This window comes from Atta colombica, unplaced genomic scaffold, assembly GCF_001594045.1.
Source record: "Atta colombica isolate Treedump-2 unplaced genomic scaffold, Acol1.0 scaffold21, whole genome shotgun sequence".
NCBI lineage: Eukaryota > Metazoa > Arthropoda > Insecta > Hymenoptera > Formicidae > Atta > Atta colombica.
This window is the reverse complement of record NW_017259305.1, coordinates 1,142,840-1,145,392: the sequence shown is the minus strand read 5'-3', so window position 1 is coordinate 1,145,392 and position 2,553 is coordinate 1,142,840. Positions and strand designations below refer to the sequence as shown.

Below are 2,553 nucleotides of genomic sequence, written 5' to 3'. Positions count from 1 at the left end.
ATGAGGGCTATAAGAGTAAGAAATTGACCAATCACAGTCGATTATTCTTCTCATTTTGGATTATGATTGGTCAATTTCTTGCTCTTACAGTCTCATCCATTAGTTTGTACATTGTAGACCAGATCACGTATTAGCGTCTAAGAGAATGTAGGAGAAAGAGTGCTTATATGAGAATCGGTGCTTGTGTGTGTGAGACTTTCAATACATTTTAGCGAAACGCAGCGATGTAATTATGAGAGGCCGGCATTCGAGATCCAAACTGAAATAAACTGAAAAATGGATGCTTTGAGCGTATTAATTGCGATAGCACTGATACATTGCTCATTATTTTTTTTTGATACGCTTTTTAAGGTAAATCATGTAATTATTTTATGACGTTTTGACTCTTGCTGTTGGATGCAAAAGATCGTTTAAAACGAAATAATGTTTTAATACATCGACAAAGTCTCTTTGGATTCAAGAAATTATTAATTGTCATTAATATCTACGTTTTATGTCATAAAATTCTTGTCATTAATCTCAATTTCATAATATAAATTATAAGTTTATCACAGTAAGGATAATTTGTAATATGTTTTTCAGTCCTGTTCACATTTTCCATATCTCTACTTCCTAGAAAATACTGGTCTGGAGATACAGATATTGAGAGTGAAATGGTTTACAACTGCTTTCAATCGCAAAATAATAAAATTGGGATTGGATTGCTCCAGATTCTGGATCGCTTGGTTCAATGCTGGTGTCATTATAAGCATTATACTTTTGCCGATAGCTGTTATCATTATTTTGAAGATGACATTTAACATGTGGCTAGCTGGATCCTCAAGTGATAATTCAGGAGCTATATTAGAACCCATGGTAGGATTATAGAAATGAAGATATTTAAGATCAGATATTTTTAAATAATCTTTACTATATAAAGAGATTTGAATAACTGATATTTAACTAAGAATTGAGTAAAATCAAGAACTAGTTTACATTCTGCATACATTTTATTATAATAATATATTAGAATATGATATTAATAACAATTACTTAATCCTAGTATTGTATAATATAGATTTTTAAAACTTTTTATTAATTTCTCTTTTTGTGTAATTTAATTTCATAATTTTATGTTTTAGTTACCAGGCGTGGATATTCCTTTCAATGAAATTGGCTATTACGTAACAACACTAGCAATATGTAGTATATTTCATGAACTAGGGCATGCTCTTGCTGCAGCGAGAGAGGATGTACAGTTGTTTGGTTTAGGAATTGTGATTGTTTTCACCATTCCAATAGCTTACGTGCATATAAGCAATGAACAATTAGTTGCATTGCCATTAAGAAATCAGCTACGTATTGCGTGCGCAGGAATTTGGCATAATATTATTCTTGCTACAATAACTGCAGCAATTCTTGTTTTTTCTACATGGCTATGGGCACCACTTTATAACATTAGCTCTGGGGTTTATGTAAAAATTATTTTACCTGTAAGTGACGAAGAAATATTTTATTAAAATATATGTTTATTTTATTATATTTTTTCATTGTAGAATTCACCCATATTAGGACCAACTGGTCTTTTGGAGTATGATGTAATATACAAGTTAAATAATTGTCCTGTAAAGCACAGCGAGGATTGGTATGATTGTATGCTGCAAGCAGTACAGCATTCTGCTCCTGGCTATTGTGTTAAGCAATCATTTGTTCAGGTAATTTCCTTAAGAGATATTCACATATGTTCATGATTTCATTGGTTAGCGTCTACTAGTATTTGTATTATTGTCAGTTTCAATTCTTACAACTTTATTATAACATCTGTATTATTTTTTAGGATTATGACGAGTCAGTACCAGCTAAGCAGAAAACAAATGGTGCTGTGAATTGTTGTACAACTGACAGTGAAATAAATGGCAATCTGTGTTTTGAATATATTGAAGGACCGCAAACTGCTCCTCTTCACTTACCTCCGCATTCTTGCCTTCCAGTAAGGACGATGCTTAACCAGTCACAGAATTTCTGTCAAGCTAGTCACGAGTGTTTATCTCACGATACTCATTGTATGAAACCTTCTTTAGATAATGTCACAAAGGTGAGTAGAAACAGAAAATATAACTTATTTTCTATATTAAATAGATTTTTTAAATCGTTACAAATTTTTCTAAAACAATTTAAAACTGCAGATTATACAAATAAAAAGAAAAATGGGCAAGGATGTATTATTCTTTGGTCATCCAGCAGATATTTACAGGACTGTTGATGTATCAGATTGGGTGCCAAAATATTCTTTCTTATATCCTGAATTACCCGAGTCCTTTGCGCTACTTTGCAAATATATTACAGTATTTTCAGCAGGGTTAGCAATCATTAATATTGTGCCTTGCTTCTTTCTAGATGGTCAATATATTCTGAATATAATTGTACTTTATTTATTGAACTCCATGCCACATAATAGAAATATCAGAGAAAGCACAGTACTTACAATAACAAGTATAGGTACATTACTTTTTATAACAAACTTAATGTATTTGCTTATTAATAAATTATTGTAAGTTAATCATACATTCTCGT

At 31.2% G+C, this 2,553-nt stretch overlaps 1 protein-coding gene across 1 annotated transcript; it reads left to right on the top strand.

The window, feature by feature from the left end:
* LOC108687576 (membrane-bound transcription factor site-2 protease) lies at positions 1–2,544 on the top strand. The gene is made up of 6 exons (XM_018193428.1): positions 1–15; positions 583–855; positions 1,122–1,472; positions 1,536–1,694; positions 1,817–2,074; positions 2,166–2,544. The coding sequence occupies exons 1-6, from the start codon at positions 1–3 to the stop codon at positions 2,532–2,534; spliced, it is 1,425 nt and encodes a 474-aa protein (XP_018048917.1). The 3' UTR covers positions 2,535–2,544.
* Positions 2,545–2,553: the final 9 nt, after the last annotated feature.